Source organism: Streptopelia decaocto, assembly GCF_964273445.1.
Source record: "Streptopelia decaocto genome assembly, chromosome: 1".
Lineage (NCBI taxonomy): Eukaryota > Metazoa > Chordata > Aves > Columbiformes > Columbidae > Streptopelia > Streptopelia decaocto.
This window is the reverse complement of record NC_138663.1, coordinates 3,494,204-3,512,891: the sequence shown is the minus strand read 5'-3', so window position 1 is coordinate 3,512,891 and position 18,688 is coordinate 3,494,204. Positions and strand designations below refer to the sequence as shown.

Sequence of the window (18,688 nt, the reverse complement as noted above, 5' to 3'; positions counted from 1 at the left end):
TTTAATGGAGCCCAGGATTACAGAGCTGCCAGGCTTCACATGTAATCACCAGCTTCTTAGGTTTCGTCTTTCTTCTTCCCTTCTTCTGGGTCTATTACAGGGTCAGGGGCTGGGGGAAGGGAGGATGCAGATTTTCAGATTTCCAGCTAAATTTCTCGAGCTGCCCTCAATACTCTGACCTATTCCCAGCTGAAACCACAACCTACCACTCTGCCGGGGCTCAGAGAGACAGGAGTGGATTTTTTTTGTTGTTTAAAACAAGAGGAGCCATGCATTTAACTCCACAGATCCACCTCTTTTTCCCCAAACAGCACAGTAGGTCTGCTGAACAGTCTATGTTTGACTCAGAAAGGCCACACCGCAAAAGAACAGCACCGCAATCAATAGTGCCAGATGACCCACACGCCGTGTGCCGGGCAGCCTGGTGCCCCAGGGGACACATCTGCACAGCTTCCACCCATCACCCGCTCCTGAGGATCAATAATCCCTGATTCTTCTCACCTGGGGAATGACTCTACAAATGCTTTTTGCATTTAGGGGTATTGCTCACTTTTTCTTCCAGTCTTACTCACTTTTTTGTCCTCTGTACAAGGCAGGGGGTAGTTATTGCTTTGCTGAAGCAGAACCCCATGACTTAGAAGGACCAATGTCTCCACTAGAAAACACAGGGGACAGGAGGAGGGAGACCTGGTTAGACTGAATGACCCATCTCGTTCACAGAATCACAGAATGTCAGGGATTGGAAGGGACCTCAAAAGCTCATCTGGTCCAATCCCCCCATAGAGCAGGAACACCCAGATGAGGTTACACAGGAAAGTGTCCAGGCGGGTTGGAATGTCTGCAGAGAAGGAGACCCCATAACCCCCCTGGGCAGCCTGGGCCAGGCTCTGCCACCCTCACCATGAAGTTTCTTCTCAAATTGAAGTGGAACCTCTTGTGTTCTGGTTTGAACCCATTACCCTGAGCCCATTCCTCATGCCGCAGCTTCAGGTGTTGTCCCAAAACCACAATTCTATCACCCAGTGTGCAAAAAAGCCGAATTGTAGCATACAGAGATGAGATATTGTTTATTAGAGTTGTGCAAGGCAGAATGCTGGAATGAAGCCAGCATAGCAGAAAGAAAAGTAACAGCCATTATATACAAAATCTTATCACTACTCAGGGTAGTCCTAAAGAGCCACTTGGTTACATGTTTGCATATTGCATTAAACAATCCTTTTAGCATATAATGAACAACAGCTAAAGGACACTTTATCCAACAGTCTCAATATATGTGTGAAAGGAAGACTCAACTAATTGTGCGGGCTTCAAAATGTCTAAAGCTGCAAGGTCAGTCTCTCTCATCAGGTGTTTTGCAAGTCACCCTTATATTTGTCAGGCTGTTCTAAAACTGAAAGGATTTATATATCTTTAGGTTAGCAATTGCAGAGAGCATTCATTCTTTTAAGTGGTAATGACAACACAGGGAACTCCCTACGATTGTGTCCACCACATGAATACCTTAAGGCAAGGAGACCCAAAGATGAATTAAACCGTCTTCTACAGGAACACAGCACTTTTGAAAGCCTCTGTGCATCCTCCAGCTCCCGTGCTGCTTCTTTGAGCAGCCTGTGGAGGAAGCATCATGGCCTGGGGATGACTCTTTGGCAAGTGAGGAGATGAATGTTGACATCCACATGCAGATCCACAGATGGCAGTGTGAAAGCTCTCATTCTACTTCTAAACATTGGACACATAGAAGAGGGCGTAAGTGTAGAGTTCAGGCCAAAATATTCCACCAATGTGACTGAACATGGGTCTTTTAATGAGAAAAAGCATCACACGCTAAATTGTTTGAATTTATCCCTGGGCCACTCTCAAAGAGTGGCCCAGGGATGACCGAGAGACTCAGCTCTGGCACAATACTCTGTCACAGGCATGTGTCATGACCAAGGACATGTCACTCAGCCCTCTCTGCTCCCCAGCTGTAAAATGTCACCAGCACTGCTCTGACACAGAGGGCAGTTCTACAGAATGATGTCTTGCCAGCAAGCAGGGTTTAGACTCTGTCCATGGCTAAGTATTTATTCAAAATATTGCTGTTCCAAGTACTTGAGCAGTTGCACTGATACACTCCCCCCCAGCTGGATCCCGGTGATTAATGCAATGGGCTTGCAGAGAAGTCATTTCTCTGCAAGACGGGGTTCTGGCATGGATAAGCAAGGCCAAGAATGAAGCAAATGAATATTGACCTGCATTTTGCATTAAATCCTTCCCTCCAGTGAAAGACTATCAAATTGCTCCCAGCTAGGCCCCTCCACAGAGCCTGGGCTTGCCTACATTCCTCTAGGTGGGACCAAGGAAGCTATAACTTAGTGTCATCTACGGAATGGTTACAAAGAGAAGAATAGTTATTGTCTCAAGACAGATGTCCATCTCCAATACCTGCAGAAGAGCTCAGACTAGACACCTGATGGTTACATAGCAGAAGTGAGGAGAGATGACTCCCCATCAGAAACCAAAGGTCAGATTCACAGGAATTAATTAGGAAACCAATGGTTATTCAGATATAATTACCTTTCACACATGGGAGCATAGGAATGAAGGTCCTGAGGCCCCTCTGAACCCTGGGATCCTGTAAAGCTTTCCAAATCTCACTGGGGAATGCACACCAGCCTCAGCTTTCAGGATGAGACCTCAGTGTTCAACAGCCAGCAGTGGGAGTTGCAGAAAGCTCCAAAATATGTCCCGATCTTGGAAAAAATCTTCTGTACTTTCAGGACACATGGAGTCAACAGTGGTTTGCCCACAGGTGTACAAGGACTCTGTGAGCAAGGCAGAGCATGAGTCCAGGTCTCCCAAATCCACGACTGTCTTTCATCCACAAGGCTTTTCTCCTTTCCAATGCACTTATTACTTACCATAGTACTTGTTTTGGGACAAAGTGGAGCACTTGAATACAGGATGAAACTGGCTTACAAAATCATTTCCAAAGCATAAAAAAGAGATTAATTCAAGCATGAGAAGCCGAAGGCTGAGGGATAGTGGGAGATGAAATTCCAGATGCCCGTGCATCTCATGAGATGGAGGCAGCTCCCAGCAGAATTTCTTCCCTTGCCATAAATAGATCATTTGGGACATCTCCAAGACCTCAAATTGGTTCCTCACCTGCTCACCCACCCCAACGTTCTGAGTTATTTACATCCTTGCTGGAACAATCAACCAACCCAGGAGGAAGTTAAAGGACTCCCTACTCCATTAATTATCCCATAACTGCTTACTCTGAGGATAACCATGTGCTAGAAGCAAATGAGTTAAAATCAAGGCAGACTATGACTTTTTGCTATAATATGCCTTTTGCTGATGAAGAATTATTTCAAAGGAGTCAGCAGCACAATGTGCTGCAGTTTTGCCGGTGGGCCAAATAGTTTTTATCATTCTTGGCTGAGAAACGCAGGCACTCAGTGTCTTTTCCATCCTTAGCTGAGCATCCATGCAGGATTTTCCATCCACGCAGTCATTTCTCAGAAGGCATCTGACCTTATTTAACAGTCCCTTAATTATGTGAAAGCAAATGCAAGGGAGAGTGGAGTTCAGCCTCTGATATTGCTGAGGGTGATGAGTGGTATTTTAGGGACAGGAAAGAAGAGTCGAAGAGAACAAAAGTTGCCTTTGCTGCCAACTGGGATTACAGTCATTGCTTGCTAGACATTGACTGAACTCTTGGAACTGTTCTTCCCTGGTTTGTGTGGGATTGCTGAAGAGAAGGGCAGCTGGGCAATGAAACAAGTGGTTTGGCTTGCTCTTCTTTTGAGGATTTAGAAAGAGCTTGACATGACACATCTTTGCAAACAGAGCGTGCATTGCAGCTCTTGACTTGGGCACCTTAGAAGTTCTGATGACCCTAATCTGGTGTTCTGAACTGGAACAGGTTGTCCAGAGAGGTGGTAGGTACCCCATCCCTGGAAACATTCAAGACCAGGCTGGACAGGACTCTGAGCAACCTGATGTGGGTGAAGATGTTCCTGCTTATGGCAGGGGGGTTGGATCAGATGACCTTTGAAGGTCCCTGCCAATCCAAACTATTCTATGATTCTAAGATCTTACCTAGAATGTCATTCTGGTCTAGGAGGAGCTTAGTCCAAGGAAGAGACTCTACTGTCAACACCGTTCCTTCCTTCCTGGCTTTCAGAAGTTTAACAGTGGAGCCCTGCAGAAGACCTGACCATCTCCAAGGCATGGATATGCACTGTGTGGTCACCTTCCACCCTATGTACAGTAGCCCCTTCTACAAGATGACAGTCAGTTGTCCAAAAGCCTACAACACTACAGTCAAATTATAGAAATCTGCAATAACAGTGCCAAAAATTAGTTTATTGGTGTCTCCACTGCTTTTAAATCCCTAGGACAAAAAGTCACACTTATTAACCAATCTCAGCTTTTCATTTTCGATCAATTCTTTTCTGTTTCTGGACCAATGATGAAAAGCATGATCTGCGTGCAGCCTGGTGGCTTACAAACAAACAAATGCAAATTAACAGGAAGAATTCTTAAGTTATTTTTAAAACTTGTGATCTTGAGCCAGTGTTTCTGGGGACAACCTCAAACTGACAATCCCCTGGAAATAGCCGCTCCAAACATAGGATTTAATGCTAATTGAAATCTTGTACAAAGACCATATTTGAAGAAATTAAGCTATAATTAGGAAAAGTTATTAATGATTGCTTTAACTAATTGATATGATAACATAAGCAGCAGATAAGATTTTAATCAGTGGTCATGAAATCAGAAGTAAACTAGCCAGTCGCCACCTTTTCTTTTGCAGCTAACTTCCACACAATAATTCCATTGCAGATAGTGACTCAGCGGCAAAGGGAAGAAGAATAAATCTTGGGAGACAAATAGGTATAAGCCTTCCCCATTTTAATGAGAAACAGACACAGAAAGGCCAAAAAGACCCTGTCAACATGATTTGTGATACTGTTACTTAATTTTAACCAAATGCGGTTTCTGCCACGCTTTAGTTGAAGTACATATTTATTTGATATTTCATTGGCAAAGTTTAAAAGACCCCGCAAAATACCCATCTGCTTCTGCTACGCATGACCCTACCAGTCTCACCTTCGACATACTGTAATGGTTTTAGGGAATGATCACACTGCACAGCTGTGATTTATTCTCAGAGCATGGATGACTTTCTGATAGTTTACCAGGAAGAAGCACAACTTTCCACTGGAGCATGAAGCTGACTCACCTGCACCAAAAAAACCCAGCCTACACAAAGAGGGACAGCAAATTTTCTCCGAGTCAAACACAGGGTTACTAATAAACTGCAGAATAGTGACTTCCCCAGCCATTAGTACACCAAAAGTATGAGGCAGCTCAAAGCCTTGGGGTTTTAATAATATGAAGTTGGGGCCTCTTGCTCTTTGTCTGCTGCTGGTTTTTGAGCCTTTAAGTTCATTTTCTCTAGCGCTTTCTTTTGATCCCTCTACATCAAAGGGAAAGGCTGAGATTTTCACATCTTGGAGTTGCTTCCAGGTGCTGCATCAGCTTTGCAAAACACACTTAGCACTGGGAGAGACCGAGGAGGCCAATGTGCTGAAGCAGAGATATTTAGGGGGTGATGGAGGTGGCCTTCCAAATACTAGTCCAAAGCCACAACAGGAAAATTAGCATCCTCCACCTCGTGACACATAGAGTTGGGCTGTATGTGCGTGTCAACACTTAAGTATCAAGGAGGTAAGGAGGCATGGTCAAACAGCAACTGGAAGAGAAGAAAGCAAAGGAACGGGGATGCCAGGAGTGAAGTTATAGAAAAGCAAGTGCAGGCTGTGAATGAGAGAAAAGGTCCACAAAGAGGAATAGGATCAGAGAGAGAAGCAGGGATGGTGAGGAAATGTTGAAAGAAGCATTTCAACCCTTGCAGAGAGCTCCAGGGAGCTTGTAGGTTCAGGCTTCTCGTTTGGGAGAAGAAAGAGTCACAGAGAGGATTAGAAGAGGAAGAGGGATGTGAGAAGGCATGTGCATGTGTCATGAGAAGCAAGGAGATGCAGAGACACTGCATCCTTCTCCTGACCCTCCAGCAGCATTTCCCATCTGCTCCTCATCCCCTTAGATCAGCGTGGGAGACAGAGGGCTCTCCAGCATCTGCGCACCAGAAACAGAGAAAGAAAATGAAACAGAGACAACCTTCAACGTATCCATATCCTGTGACCCACAGGGAACATTTCAATACAGGCACAAGTGCTATTCAGACAGATAAGCGAGGAGATGACACCTCGGAGCAGCCACCTCCCTGGCTCTGCTGCACAAGACAGACCCCTGTTCACTGGGAAACACCATCAGGCTTATAACTCAGCTGGAGCTTTTGTGAACGCTGGAGCTAAAAGGCAGATCTCCTGATAAATCATAGGATCATAGAATCATTTTTGTTAGAAAAGACCCTCAAGATCATCCAGTCCAACCATTAACCCAACACTGTCACTAAACCATGTCCCTAAGAACCTCATCTACGTGTCTTCTCAACCCCTCCAGGGATGGTGACTCCACCACTGCCCTGGGCAGCCTGTTCCAGTGCCCAACAGCCCTTTCCAGGAAGAAATTTTTCCTAATATCCAATCTGAACCTCCTCTGGTGCAACTTGAGGCTGTTTCTTCTTGTTCTGTCGTTCGTTCCTTGGGAGCAGAGCCAGACCCCCCCTGGCTCCAAGCTCCTTTCAGGCAGTTCAGAGATCAGAAGGTCTCCCCTCAGCTCCTGTTCTCCAGCTGAACCCCCCAGGTCCCTCAGCCACTCCCATCACACTTGTGCTAATGATCAATCCCGTGCATGCACCGATCCTTCCCCACTCTGCTGACAGGGACATGTTCTCACTTGAAACACGCGTATGCCCACACCCCTGTGAAATAATGGGATCTTTGTATAATGTGTCTTTGGGGTTTGGTGACAAATCTTTCTCCTCCCCTCATTCGATTGACCTCCCTATAAAATATGTATTTGTATACAATGGATTCCCTCTGATGGTGCAAAGCTGTTGTATCCTGCTCCTGAGAGCATGGCAAGTCTGATAGTGTCAACAAGTGCCACTTGTCACCTCTCAACATTCACAGGAGCTGCAAGGGAGGACATGTTTTGACCATAGATCACAGGGCTAGGCTGGATTCCCAGCTCCCCTTGGAGCCCAGAGAGTTCAGCTCCAGATGAAAAGCCTCCTTTCATGGAAGGGGTTGTCAGGCATGGGAACAGGCTGCCCAGGGAAGTGGTGGAGTCACCGTCCCTGGAGGAGTTGAAGAGACATGTAGATGAGGTTCTTAGAGACATGGGTTAGTTGCATGGTTGGGTTAACAGTTGGACTTGATGACCTTGAGGGTCTCTTCCAACCAAAATGATTCTGTGATTCTATGTGTAACCCAAGGACTCCCCAGCACACTGAAGAAAGGGCTCCCATGCTGATGCTGATCTTAAAAAGGTCAGGGGACATATTTTTTTGGTAGCACAAGAAAGCCTCTTCTTGTAGCCAGGTTTATGGTGACTGCTCTTTGAAGGTGTTTCAAGTTAAAGGATGCCTCACTGAGCTGAGTCCTACCGTCATTGCAGAATAGTTTGGTGCATGGCAGAAGCAATACTTGCTGGGACTGCCAGAGCCATGATAGGACTGGGAGAAGGTGGAGAAATTGGCTTTATCATTGGGGCTTCCATTCCTGTTGAGGTCTGGTGAATGATGGAGCTGAGCCTGGGAAAATTGCTTTTAATGGAGCAGCTACACACCCAACAAAACCACTCTTATCTCCAGGGTTCAGCCAGGGTTGAGCCCAGGAGACAGAAGGAGGAGAAACCTCCTCCTTCCCCAGGGACAGGCCCAGTCCTGGTGCCTGCCTGCCTTTGGAAAGGTCAGGTCGAGCCATCACCCTCCCGTCCCTCATCTCCACAGACCTCACAATACCAAGGGATTTCCATGGGCAGCAAAAACCTCTAATAAGTCAGAGCTTCATCCATTTGTGAAAAGAACTGTACATGACTTATACAGCGGATGAGATTTATCCTCCCCAGGGTCAGCCTGCACTCCTCCATGACATTCATTGTCCTGCCTCCAGCAAAGGCAAACCCTTGCACCCACCCTCAGCCACTGAGGCCCTATAAATGTTAATTCATTCGAGCATTTGAAGTGTGTTATATCATGAGCACACAGATAGTGACTGTATTGCCGTGACAGCAGTGCTGTCATTCACATTGCTTGCTACATTGCAGATAAAATCAGAGACGGGCAAAGGCTTGTGTAGTGTTGAGTGTTTCATGAAATTGGATCAGATTTTAAATAATAACAGTCCATGGCCTTTTTGCTAACCTCTCTCATACAGATATTCTTGGGCTTCAAAGGTGGGTGGGAAGGGATGATTGAATAAATGACAGGGGACTCAAGGCTCCTGGATTCTCCACAGAGCTTCATCAACAACTTGTGGCCCTAAAAAACACCTGCCTAAGCTTGTGTTTTGGTGTAGCCAACCAAAAAGTGAGTCTGTTCATGTTGTAATCATCAGGTAGTCAACATAGCAGCAAGAATATGTTCTTGGAAGTTTCTGGAAGAAAAACAAATTGCTCCTCTTGTTCCATATTTCAGTTTTTTAAGGAAGTGAGTGAATGCACAGCGTTGTCCAATTGATCTCTCCTAGAGAGAATGAAGACAACTCCCAGGTGTAACAAGACCAACCAGCTCAATAGACCTAAACATCTTGCCTCTGTAAATTTGAATGGCTCCACAGAACCAGTAATGGTACCTGAGGTGGCCTCTTGCCAAATGGTTCTGTGCAAAAAGAACACTCTGGGAAAATCTGAAATCATGGATTGATTATTAGTGTATCATCATGCTCAAGGGCTTTGACCATCCGTGGAGCCCCATTCTGCTCAAAGAAAGAAGAAAAGACCAGCAGAGTAAAGGATGTGAAAGAGGAACAGTGTCTTGACCAAAGTCTTGCAGGAGATCACAAGCACCACCTGCCTTTACTTCCCACCCTATCCCAAACGGTGACATCCCATCCTTGCCCAGCATGGAGCAGATGAGAAATTAATCCCAGCTCTGTCATCACATATTTTCTTCTGAGTTATCAACCTCTCACAGTTTTTTTTAATAAAGATGAATGTACAGAACTGTTCCCCACTCCAAATTTGAAGTATACATATCCATAGCTCAGGGTGAGGGTCAGAGACATCACAGAGACAAAAAACATTTAAAATAAAATTATTCAAGCAGAAGAAATGGCAGTCGTAGATTGGAAACTATAACCCACTGGCTTTGCATAGAGAGAAGGATATTCAGCCTGACAGATCCGAGCTCCTGGACCACAACAACCCTGCTAAACACCTCCCTCCAAAAACCACATGCATCCCCTGCACTATGGGCCAGGAGAAAACTTCTGCTAGCTTAGGTAAAAAGGCTAATAATTTCGATGTTAACCACAGCCTAGAAAAGAGCCACCTGAAGAGGATATGTGGAGGGTCTATAAAATCATGGCAAGTGAATTGGGAACAATTATTGATTATTGTGGGGGGTTTTTTTAAGGCAGGAATTAATGGGTAGGAAAACTGCCACGAGGGTGGGTGAGAAGAGGGGATACTGTGGTCAATCTCCATCCTGGAGAATGCTGACTGTGCTGTCAGAGGGTCAGAGCACAACACACAACGTTTGGAGGGGGATCTTGGTGTTAGGGAACTGGGCGATACTGGGAGAAGATCACACTGCTTTGAAAGTGCTACTGGAACATGTAGGCATCCTCCAATAAATTCAAGGAGGCAATAAAAAGCATATCAAGTGCGTGTTTTATGTTTGGTGCCACTTATGTGATCCAAGGCCAGGTGGGTAATAGTTGCTCAATGAATCATTGAACACTAATGTATGGGTGAAAATATTACACTTGGGCCGGTGGCCTTCACTGAGGTTTCACTGTAGGGCACCTGCCATCACCCTACCAAAATCTCTCATTGCTCCCTTTCGTTTGGGGATTTAAAGCTCCTCACAAGCACTCATGAATCAACCAGTTATGGTATTTCAAGTCCCTGCACGTCTACAAGATTAATTATGTACAATGAATTCCTTCATGCAAAATTATTTCCTCCTCCCAGCCCAAGCAGCAAATTCCTAAGGCCAAGAGCTCTGCTGAAATCAGCTGGACTTCCAGCTTGAACACTCAGATTTGTCCTTCCCTGGAATGTATTTGTATTTTCAATAATAATACTAATGGCACAACAGGAACATCATGCTAAACTTGACCCACACCCTGTCAGACAGCGTCCTACGCTCTCGTTCCCAGTGTCTCAAAGAGGTTCCAGCTTCTCCAAATACTCCAGTTGGAGTCGAATGATTCAGCACTATGTTTATCTGTATCTGTAGCAGATGTAGCCACAGTCTGAATGGAGGTGGAGAGCCATGTGATATCCTGCAGATGCAGTAGCAACTCCTTGCCATGTAGCCAGAGTGAAGTTTATTGCATAAAGCAATGCTGGGGGTGGTTTCTACCCCCTTATTTCTTTGCCCCTGGCCCCTCACAAATTGCATCAATATATAAATGTAATGTTTTCTAAGCATGAAAAATCACGAGATCAACAATGGAGCACATCTTGGTAGTAACTGTGTTCACTGTCAGAACTTCACGTGCAATTCTGACGCCCGCACTGTGATCAAGCTAAAAGCTTTCAGAGCACCATGGACTGATGGAGTTTCTTACCTGCTTCTCAGACATGATGTAGAGATGTTCATGGTCCACTGAGAAGGCCATATCCCGTAATATGGGGCCAGTATCCACCACCTGCACGATCTCATACTCCAGTGTGTTCTTGGTGGTGCCGTCCACACGGATCTGCAGAACAAAAACAAAAGCAGGGAGAGAACATGAGTATTTTTTCTCCTCCCATGGAGACTGTAGAATAATCATTGGGGAAGAGCACTGTGGTCCAGGTCTTTTGGACAACAACCACTGTCATCACAAAGTGAACATTTTCCCTGAGTTCTCACTTAAAGGATAAAGCAGGTTTAACTGCTCTGCTGGTCCCATCAACCCAGGAGCACTGTAGAAGAACAATACAGAGCCTGCTCGCTTTTATCTGGCACTATCACTGTGCTACTGTCATTGCCTGGACAAATCTACTCAGATGAAAATGATGGCACAAAGGGCAGAATTTGTGGTGATGATGAGCAAAAGATATAAAAAAAACCATTCTAGAGACGGCAGGGCTGAGGGCTGACTCACTCCAGTGCTAGTCAGACAGTATTATTGTTCTTATTGCTAATATTCCATGGGGCAATATATTATTGTGGAGTGTACAATACAACACAGACTATTTCTCTTGTTGATTACATATATCAGATCTTGAAATCAGTCCTGCACAAATATGGCACCTTATGATTCCAGCCACATCTCATAACAGGGTGTCACTCGGGAACATCAATAACGGGAATTATGAGAAGGAGCCAGATGTACAGTCCCAGTCTATCCCTGATGGTGACTCTGTGATACAGAAGAAATTGCACAAAGCATGAGAGTTTTCTTTACCCAATCTAAACCAGATTTCTAGAGATCCATTTCAAAAAAAGTCTTGTAATAATTTTCAATAGTATAATCACCATTCAGGATAATCTATCTCTCCACAAGAATGTCGGGGCCCTTCTGGATCTTGTGAGACTCTGTACTTCAGCAAACCTAAATGCCACATATTTCAGAGATGCATCCACATTGCCTATCTACTTTGCTATGTTTTCAATGTGTTGCCTTTCGCTTTCAGAAAATCTTCTATCCTGCAGCAACACAAATATTACAGTATCCTTCCCTATAAGACACAAAGTTGTAGTAGGTCTGCTTCATGCTCTACATCATGATCTCCATACCTTCCCAACCACAGGCAGACCAAAGTCTTCCAGCCCCTGGTTTGCACTTGTGCAGTTTGATAGCTGAGCAAAAGACACTCTTCCCACCCAAAAGAAATAACAAACCATTGAGAACTTAGAGTATCAAGACCCATTCCCACTGTTCCCTGGCACAGTCCATGAGCTTATTCCCTCTGTATCAACCTTCCAAGCCAAGAAAATGAGCCTGAATCATATGTTAGAAAGGCAAAGAAAAAGAGAGAGAGGGAATGACAAAAGGTCTGGAAAGTCGGTCTGAGCAAAGGGTAGCAGTGATATACAGATTCTTATCTTTGTCCTTCCTCCATCTCCCTACCTGTTGTATAACAAAGACGAAACTTTATTCTCTATAGATGGATAGGAGAAATGAGGCAGAGAGGAGTTAGAGGAGCTATCTGTGACAGCAAAGGTTGTAGAGGGTACTCAGGGATGCTCAGATCCTATGTGCTACCCCTCAGGATGCTCAACCTATGCAGAAGTGTGTGTATAAGCAGGTATTGGCTGTGGGGCCAGCCAAAGGACACCAGAGGATTGGCAGTTATTTTGTCGTTTGGATGGATCTGGTGGTGACAGCAGCATACTCCACAGTGTCGACACACAAAGAGGTCAGAGCCTGAAGCCCAGCTCCATCTGTGCTTCCCGCTGGCCCTGACCACCTGCGAGGAAAGGGGTCGCTCATGTCCATGACCCATAATGGATGAATTCAGCTCCTCCAAGTCCCTCTTCTTGAAAGTGGACACTGATATGATTCACCCATGAGAGTCAGGAGAAAGGGAGGAAACAGAAAGTGCTTCACGTTGAGAAATCATAGAATTATAGAAGAGTTAAGGTTGGCAAGAAACTTCAAAGCTCATTCAGTCCAACCCCTGCCATGGGCAGGGACATCTTCACCAGCTCATGTTGCTCAGAGCCCCGTCCAGCCTGGCCTGGGATGTCTGCAGGGATGGGGCATCCACCACCTCTCTGGCCAACCTGGACCAGTGTTTCACCACCCTCAGCATAAAAAGTTTTCTCCTCACGTCCAGCCTGAATCTTCTCTCCTTTAGTTTAAAACCATCACCCCTTGTCCTGTTGCAACAGACACTGCTAAAAAGTCTGTCCCCCTCTTTCTTATAGGTCCCTTTTAAGTATGGAAAGGCCACAATAATGTCTCTCCAGAGCCTTCTCTTCTCCAGGGTCAACAACCCCAACTCGTTCAGCCTTTCCTCTCCCTCTGCTGATCACTATGCTAAACAAACCTTATGTCTTTACTGCTTTGACCTTGATTTTTCAGCATCATCAGGGTCAGATCTGCAGGCCACCAGATAAGTAAGCAGCCAATTATCACCCTAGGGCTCAGTCACCATCCTCAGCCTTTGCCAGGCCCCATTAGGGGAGAAAGAGCTCAAAGATGGAAGAGGCCGGCTGAAGAAATAGCTGGCTGGAGTTAACAAACCACATAGACACAGCCTCGAGGGATCTCCCCTGTGCATTCAGTGCAGGTAAAAGATTGCAGAGGTTTCACCCTAGAAAAACAGAGATACTCGGAAGCGATTTAACAGACATTGCTAGCCTAATTGCCTGCAAAGTCATTATTTTGCAGAGGGGGAGAGAGGGAGGAATAGGGCTCATTCCAGTGTACGTGTGCAAACACACACATGTGCAGTCACGCACACCCAGCCCAAAACCAACAATAAGTGCAGAAATCTCTCTAGTTAAAGCTAGTAGCTAAAGAAAAAGAAAAATCAGAAGGCCAGAAAGTCTGGCAGACATTAACCCATGCTGCACAGACCATGCAAACCCTGCGCCAGCAAAGAGGTGATTATTGTAGTTTGCAGCCAGAAGTCTGGCCCGTAACTTAAACCATCCCTTTACCTGTCTTAAACTCTGGTTTTCTTATGTTCGAGCCCAGGCACAGAGCCCAGAGGATCTCCACCTTTCCTGCACATTCTTTTCAGTCCTGAGCATCAAATAACACGGCGGCAATTTCTCTTGGAGAGAGATTTATTCCTGGCTCCCAGACACCCACTAGAACCAGGACAATTTGGCTAGCAAAAAAAAAAAAATCAAAATAAGAGCCTGTGAAGGGAAAATGAGATGATTCTCATCAAAACCTGCAAGCGAACGTCACTAAAGTCAGGGACACAGGCACAATCTCTGCTCGGAAAGCTGCCCAAGCTGCCAGTTTCAGGGCATTTGAAGCACACACCAGCAGTTTGCTCTGTTCCTGCTCTTCTTTGTCAGCATTAGCCACAAGCCCCAGGTGGAGCTGAGTGCTGGGCTGGATTTCTTCTGACTGAAGTATGGATATTCTTATATTCAAGACGTTCCTATTAAGCTGTGGGATTAGAGCCTGACAGACAGTCCGGTGGGGATTTCTCCTTGAAACTGCCTGTGAACCATGGGCACCTCTGCAAGGCAAGAAGGAGGAGAGCAAGAAGTGATGGAGAGGGTTCCAGGACCATAAACACATCTCAAAATTCTCAGTCCACCACAAAAAGAGGTGTGCAAACTCACTCATCACAAACACACTCATCACCTCCACCACAGCAATACCTGCTCCAGCTGCATACACATCTGTCCTGGACAGAAACATGCTCCTTGGACCACGAGATGATCCGCTCATCACCCCAAGTTCCCCTGCCCTCCTTTAACCCTACACACATGTGCAGAGCTCCCAGGGACCAGTGTTCTCAGGCTCAACATTAATCCTGTTTCCTGGAAGGCTGCACTCACTGGGCTTCGTTCTGCAAAGCCGGCTGCTATTAAAACATCAGCATGATGCTTCCCGAAGGTCAACTACCAGGGGACCTATTCTGGCAGCTGTTTGTTTGTCTGAACATTATCTAGGTCTGGCTGTTTATTTACATCCATTGAAGTATCAGACAATAAATACTCTCTCCCAGTAGCAAACAGATGCTTGCACTCGAATGTTCTGGCTAGCGCTGGCTTCAAAATGATCTCCTTAATGAGCAAACAACACTATTAATCTTTAAAGACACAGGCTCTGGCCTTCCCTGAGCTCTCACTCTGGCCATGGCTAGCCCTACAGGCATCCTGGCAAGCAGCCCATGGGTCTGGTAGATGAAAGAAGGTAAAAGATACCTTCCATCTCTCAACTGGTGCTTTTCTGCATTATCTGGTCTCCCCAGATGCTGTGGGGTCCACAGGAGGCTGATGCTTGAGCACAGTCTCCCAGGCAAGCTGGTGGTAGATGCCTCAATCACACTTCTAAGAGGGAGATGAGTTTTAGAGTTTGGGATTGTACAGTTATCCAAGCAAGATACACAAGAAACCCCTCCAAATCTTGGGTTTAAACTCAAAAGGGTCAAAGAAAAAGCAGTGGGAATGGAGGACAAAGAAGGAATTGGTGTTAACAAGCACTTAGTGCCATTGTTGGAAGATAAACCCAGCAGCAGAGCTGGGAAACCCTCTCCCAAACTGTATGTCTACCTCAGCAAATAGCACAGTGTAACAAGAGTTATCTGTAAAGGGACACTGTTTCTGCTAAAATCCAGTATGCATTTTTGATGTGCTGCAGGAGGTTTGCTTCAGACCCTATATAGCCTGACCCTGTAGACCAAATCAGTGTTTGGAGTGTATTAACATCATCCAGTTTTGGTTTATCCAAGAAAAACCCAGTTCATATACTTTAAAACTCCTCTGCTATGTGAATCACAGCAAATTAAGGACAGACAGCTTATTATCTTCAAAATTGTCTTCAGATTCACTTCAGAAACACATTCCTGAATGAGGACTCCTGTTACCACCTCACCTCTATTTTATTCTCCCCACAGCTTGAGCTGCTCACTGGCAGCAAGAGTGTATCATTTCCACTATGCCAACTAAGCTCAGCTGTTTCCTACTCTAAACCCATCACCTCCTGCCCAGAGCATCACTCCTGGCCCACCAGTGTCAAAATGAGACCCTCTCCATTAACTCCTTTGTATAAAGCACTTGAAACCCATCCAGGGCTCCTGAGCGTGATCAGGAGCAGGATCACAATGGTTGGTCAGACAGACAGCAGGAGCAGACGCTGGTTGGGATGATAGTCATTACAAATAATTAAATGAATAACTAAGTGGAATAGGAACTGGTGAACCATGGCTCACTCAGCCAACCCATCCCTCCCCATCTTTCTCTTTTGTGCAGCATCAGCAGCCCCTGGGCTGATGAAGGTAAAGGGAATTCATCATTGCAAGCCCCAATGCTTCCAGCCACTGACCCAGCAGCTCCTGCTCAAGGCATGCTGGTGGTTTATTTTGGCCATGAAATTGCCCCAGTTCCCAAGGGAGGCAATTAAGTGGCTGCCAGGAAGATTGCAAGGGTGGATTTCAAAGGCAAAGACTCGCAGACCTCAGAATTTATCCTTGCTGCCTCCTCCTGGGTGCAAAGGAGGGAACATGGCTGTGGCACTGTCTCTGAAAGGAGAAGAAATCTTTTGGGCAGGGAAAGCCCCAGCTGGTAGGACAATCTCGGTCCTCCCCATATCTTGAGGAATTCCTTCTTTGTCACAGGATAGTTTGGGTTGAAGGGACCTTCAAAGCTCATCCAGTGCCACCCCTGCCATGAGCAGGGACATCTTCACCAGCTCAGGTTGCTCAGAGCCCCGTCCAGCCTGGCCTGGGATGTCTCCAGGGATGGTTCATCCACCACCTCTCTGGCCAACCTGGGCCAGGCTCTCACCACCCTCACTGTAAAAAATTTCCTCTCCATGTCTGGCCTGAATCTCTGCTCTTTTAGTTTAAAACCATCACCCCATATCTTATTGCAACAGGTCCTGCTGAGAGGTCTGTCTCCATCTTTCTTATCAGACCTTTTTAAGTCTGGAAAGGCCACATTAAGGTCTCCCCGAGCTTCTCTTCTGCAGCTGAGCACCCCAACTCTCTCAGCCTGTCCTCATAGCAGAGCTGTTCCAGCCTCGGGTCATTTCTGTGGCTCCTCTGGTCCCTCTCCAATAGGTCCATGTCCGTCCTGTATTGAAGGCTCCAGAGCTGGACGCAGTACTCCTTTCCTCTCCTTCTCCCAGGGTTTCTCACTGAAATCACCATCATTATTTCTCACTATTGGATTAAGGATCTGTAAACTTCATTTCTGGGAGATCCAAGCAGCCCTGGAGCCCAGCACATCAATCCAGGCTGCTCTGAGCAGTGCCCAACCACAGCCTTATGACTGTACAGGGGCCTCTAATACTTCATTGCTTTTCCAATATCAGTTCCTCCCTGGTTTATGAACCTAATGTTCCCCAGCGGATGCTGAGACTGCTGGCTGCTGTTCCCAGCATGGTGAGGGGGCAAAGACACAGTAGACAGACATGATCTAATGTCAGGCTGTTAGGATGATCATCTGTTTCTGCTTTTCCATTGATTTGTGTTACATGATGTAGATCTATTGATCTCGGCAAAGACAGGGAAGGGGCTGGTGACACTCCATGCTCCTCCTATTTCCCTCCATTTCGGCATGTGTTTTCCAGTCGAATTATCCATTCTAATTTACCTAAAGCCTATTAACAGGAGATCAATTTCTAATAAAACATGGAATTTCAATAGCCACGTCTATCTACCAATGCAAAAGGCTTTTAGAAACACTAATTGAAAAAGCGAGGGGTGAGGTATTTCTTTCTTGTGCCTAATAGTCAGCCGCCCTCCCTCGTCTCTTGTACAGATGTTTTAAAGTGCTGCTTGCAGGGGCGATGCCAGCCCATCCAAATACAGATCTCAGAGCACCTTCAGCCATATGGAGAGCAAGATCCTGGAAAAACATGTGTTTAGTCTTCTCACCACTCATGCTTTCAATACTACCCAGACCCCAACGTGTCGTGCTGACAGCCACTGTCACCAGAGGTGATACTATCTGATACGGAGAGGACAGTCAACTGCAGCTTTTTGCTTCCAAGGGAGACCCACATCCTAAACTTGCAGGTGTCTCCCAGCTTTTACCCTGGTAAGGCTCAGCTCTAGAACTCGGTCCCAAGATCATCAGTGTCTGCGTGATCACCCATTCAATTATATCCACAGACCCAAAGTTGTACACACAAAAATACCCCATGCAGAAGGCAATCCCTTCAGGTTCCTGGTTTACATTCCTTTTATCCAGGAGATTTAAATCTTATGATTAGCAAGCAAGGAAGACTTATTTGCTGCAGAACTGCAACAACCAAGGAGAACGGTTCTTCTCCACTTCTCGATCCACACAGTTCCCAGGGCCCTTTTTCCAAACAGCAAACATAGGCTTTTCAAGAAAACAGCTTCCTAGAATATTGCTGGCTAATACCTATCATCATTGCACTGTAATCCTCTCTCAGCTGGGCTCTGGCAGGAATCATGGGTGGCTCAACAGGGCAGGAGCACGGGGTCTAATCCTTGCAGAGGAGTCACCCACTGACCTCTCGTGTAATCCAGCCAGGCTGCAAAATTAGGTCAAACAGAGACGTGCCTGACTGCTGAATGGGAGATCTTCCTTGCAGGTCAAGCACAGCTCACTGGGGCAGAAAAAAGATTCCTCTTAGTTCAGTAGTTCCAGGAAAAAACATGGGGCAAGATGTTGATGGTCATCTGTTTTCCTTTTCTGGAGAGATGCGGGTCAGCATGACTTGATATGGCTACGAGGTGCTCTGGTTTCATGGTGGGTCAGTGTCTCACAACAGATAGTGATCTGTGATACACTCGAATGAACCTTTTGCTTTGGGCCAGAGAGTCTTACAAACCAGGAGACAAATTCCTAGCTGACAGATGTCCCCTTTCTTTCATAACCCATGGTACACGACCACTGTGGTTCTTCAACAACATTCATAGCAAGAGATAGTCCCCATTGTAACAGATTAATGACCTGAATTAG

At 45.9% G+C, this 18,688-nt stretch overlaps 1 protein-coding gene across 2 annotated transcripts in view; it reads right to left on the bottom strand.

Moving 5' to 3' along the window:
* Positions 1-18,688, bottom strand: part of PLXNA4 (plexin A4) — a 493,956-nt gene that overhangs the window by 237,488 nt on the left and 237,780 nt on the right. For both annotated transcript variants that reach the window (XM_082068193.1, XM_082068191.1), the window contains exon 4: positions 10,698-10,829. In XM_082068193.1, the coding sequence (XP_081924319.1) occupies positions 10,698-10,829 (132 nt within the window). The remainder of the gene's footprint in view (positions 1-10,697; positions 10,830-18,688) is intronic.